The sequence below is a fragment of the Olea europaea genome, chromosome 13 (genome assembly GCF_002742605.1).
Source record: "Olea europaea var. sylvestris chromosome 13, O_europaea_v1, whole genome shotgun sequence".
Classification (NCBI taxonomy): Eukaryota; Viridiplantae; Streptophyta; class Magnoliopsida; order Lamiales; family Oleaceae; genus Olea; species Olea europaea.
In genome coordinates this window covers 4,335,748-4,338,990 of record NC_036249.1, presented here as the reverse complement: position 1 = coordinate 4,338,990, position 3,243 = coordinate 4,335,748, and the positions used below count along the sequence as shown (strand labels likewise).

General features: G+C 34.5%; 1 protein-coding gene across 2 annotated transcripts in view; it reads right to left on the bottom strand.

Annotated features, from left to right (window-relative positions):
- LOC111407333 (protein disulfide isomerase-like 2-3) overlaps positions 1-3,032 on the bottom strand; it is a 15,902-nt gene extending 12,870 nt beyond the window's left edge. Inside the window, exons 1-3 of one of the 2 annotated variants that reach the window (XM_023036751.1) lie at positions 2,795-3,032; positions 1,257-1,415; positions 543-656 (exon numbers count right to left, since the gene is read on the bottom strand). In XM_023036751.1, coding sequence (XP_022892519.1) covers positions 543-656; positions 1,257-1,415; positions 2,795-3,007 — 486 coding nt within the window. In that variant the 5' untranslated portion in view covers positions 3,008-3,032. The remainder of the gene's footprint in view (positions 1-542; positions 657-1,256; positions 1,416-2,794) is intronic. The other variant, XM_023036750.1, reaches the window with a different exon arrangement.
- Positions 3,033-3,243: the final 211 nt, after the last annotated feature.

Here is a 3,243-nt window from a genome sequence, read left to right as displayed (position 1 = left end):
CCCCAGGCATCATGTATTCTCCTTCACATTCCCTTTTCATGTAAAGGCAGAAAAAGAGAGAATAAAAAATGAACCGTAGAACACTACAGATTATAAAGAAATAGCCCAACCAATAATAAAATTGATGGAAAATGCAAGAAAAACAGATGGGCTCCTTAGTCCCCTTGAAGCTCAGCCCTGAGTAAATTGATGCTAAAGCATCAAAAATTGCACTCAAGGAGTAAGTTTTAAGGCATGTAAGAAAATGATATGTTATGCAACTAAGACACAACCATTCTACATCAGTAAGTGAAACGTTCTTAGTTTAACTGTGTACCAAAACCTATCTCTTCCACTTGTATTGTTTTTAACTTTTTTCCATAAATAGTAAACATTAGTTGGCGATAGCTGAAGATAAAAGAACACAGCTAAAAATCATAGAGAATTCACCCTATCTATGTGCAGTAAATCAATATGGTTATTTTACATACGCAATAAGGAGCAAATAAATCCAGAAAAAGTTATTAATAGATTTCCCAGAAATAAAAAGAAATAATTTTGACCTGTTGCTGTGCAAACTCAGCTATAGGCTTGACTTCCCTAGCTCCTTGGTAGTCTACTGGAGGCTTCCCAGGTGCAAAGACCTTAATGGTAGGAAAACCTTTAATTCCGTATTCCTGAAGAAAATAAGGACAACGATTAAATAACACACATACATCAGCCTTGCATGAATTGCATTGTTGTTTCTCATCGTTATATAAATGGCCATCAATGTGAAATAAACAAAAACATCAAATTCCAGAAGAGCTATAAATTACTTTATTATTAAATTCTTTTCAAAAGAAACTATAGCTAACATATCTATAGCAATTGAGTTGAAAGGTGATAAAATATTATGTAGCTTGCTCGGTCAGAAATGTAAATATGGCGATGTAACACTAGTATTCCATCTACCAAAAAATCCCCAAGTCACGAATTCATAATATGATATTAATTATCCAAACATAATCATAAAATTTGTTCAAATTTATGCATGCATATAAAGTTTCTCCTCATTCTTCTATAGAAATTCTATACTTTGCTCCCTCAGCTTTATTTCCAAAAGATCCCCTACCGTGCTTCTTGTGAATTTTAATTCTTATTTATAGAGTTGAACAAACTTTCAATAAAATAAAATTGTAGTAACCAGAAAGAAATATATTAATTCTTGGATATATCCTGATGAGCTCAAGTTCTGCAAGCATGACTAGAGAGAAAATTTCTTTACTAAATGAAACCTGAGCGAGTGACTGGTGAGCATCAGCATCAAGAGCTGCCACAGTAGCGACACCTTTCAAGACATTGGCTGCCTTCTCCCATGTAGGCGTCAATGCTTTACAATGACCACACCATGGTGCAAAGAACTCAACTAAAACAACACCATTCGAATTCAGGACCTGCAACAATGCATTTAAGAAAATTGTCTTTCAGCCCATAAGCAACATGTCGGCTACAAATTGGAACTCCATCTGATAGATACAACAATAAACCAAAATGGTAGCAATTATCAGACAGTTGTGAAGTGTAAAATTAAGAAAGGATAATCATAGATTCTGAATGTAACTAAAATTATAATGTAATTGAGATAATGAAGATAACTATATCAAAATTAAAGATTGGACATCTACTCATTCTAGTTGTTTATATTAATTATCACCTATATTGTCAAAACGGACCGATCGGTTCAACCAGGAAAACTGGGACCAGCCAAAGAACCAGTCCTGTCAGTACTTAAACCTGCATAATTATAAACCAGGAAAAACTTTGCCAACGAACCGGTTCAACCGCCAAAACCGGCAGTTTGGCCGATTGAAACTAGAAACAAGATTTAAACTAGTGGCCAGACTTTCATAGTTTGCTTCCTTAACATCTTCCACTAGTGCAGTTGATGTGGGACAAGAAGCTGGAAGCACTTGCTCTAGACATGTTATATTGTATTACCCTACTACATTAATAATAATGTGCTAGTTTTATTTAAAAATATGTAGAAAAAAATCCGAAGTACAAATAAATAATTTCTTGAACTTAATTTCTTTTTATATTTCAATTTACTCTATCTGTCTCATTTAATTTTGTTTTAATAACACGCTAAATTGCTATGTAAATATTTAAGTGATTCATTATTTTTTGAATCTTTTGATATATTTGTTGTCTCATTTTCTGTTGACATTAGAAAAGAATATAATGAAAATTAAATTAAAGCCAAGTCTATTGAGTGTTTTTGCCAATAAATATTAATTAATTTGAATATGAACATATTTTTCACAAATTTGTGTAGTATATTTATTTATTTTTACAACCGATTCAACCTAGGTTCACTCAGTTAGACCCCTTTTTTTCAGGTCAACGCCCGGGCAGGTTTTAGAATTACCATTAACATGGCAATTAACAAACATTATGCTTGCGGAATGGATTAGTAGCTTTAATTTGGAATTTTTAATTTTATTCACATACAATACGCACGAAAATTCATAATTCAACAACAAACAGGACAAAACCATAGAAAAAGCTATATCAGTTAAGCAGAATTCAAAATTTATCCAAGAAACCGCACCGAAGAAGACAATCATACTCAAAACAGATACAAATGGATACATATCATATATGCCCACCAGAATCTTAGGAAATTCATTATCGGAAATGTAAAAAATAATGACTCATCAAATCTTACTTCTACAGAAACAAGTCAAATGCTTCTCATATATATTACACACATTACGCATAATTTTCTTAAAACTATAAAAATTTGCATAGCTAATTACTCCAAATCACGTACCTTGGACTTGAAGTTGGAGGGATTTAACTGAACAACTGGGGATGATGGTCCATACAATGCATTCACGCTTGCACTCAGCTCTATTATTATCAGTAAAACCAATATTAATGGAAACAATAAAGACCTGTGCATTTTGTCCCCATGGCACTTCTCCACTGGCAAAGGACGAACAATGTCAAATCTGACAGAGCAGAGGTCGTGAGTTCGAAACATGGGGCTCTTGGAAGGCAAGGATTTACTCTTGGAAGGCAAGGGAACATTTGGAAGGCAAGAATTTATTCTTGGAAGGCAAGTGGAAACTTGGAAGGCAAGGATTATTCTTGGAAGGCAAGGTGCAACTTGGATTGGCTTGCTTGGCACTTTGTCAGACCAGGTGGGGAGCGCTCGGACCCTGGCCAGTCGGAGGCACATCCTGCGATTAACCGGACTGTGTGAAGAGGGGCCGGATC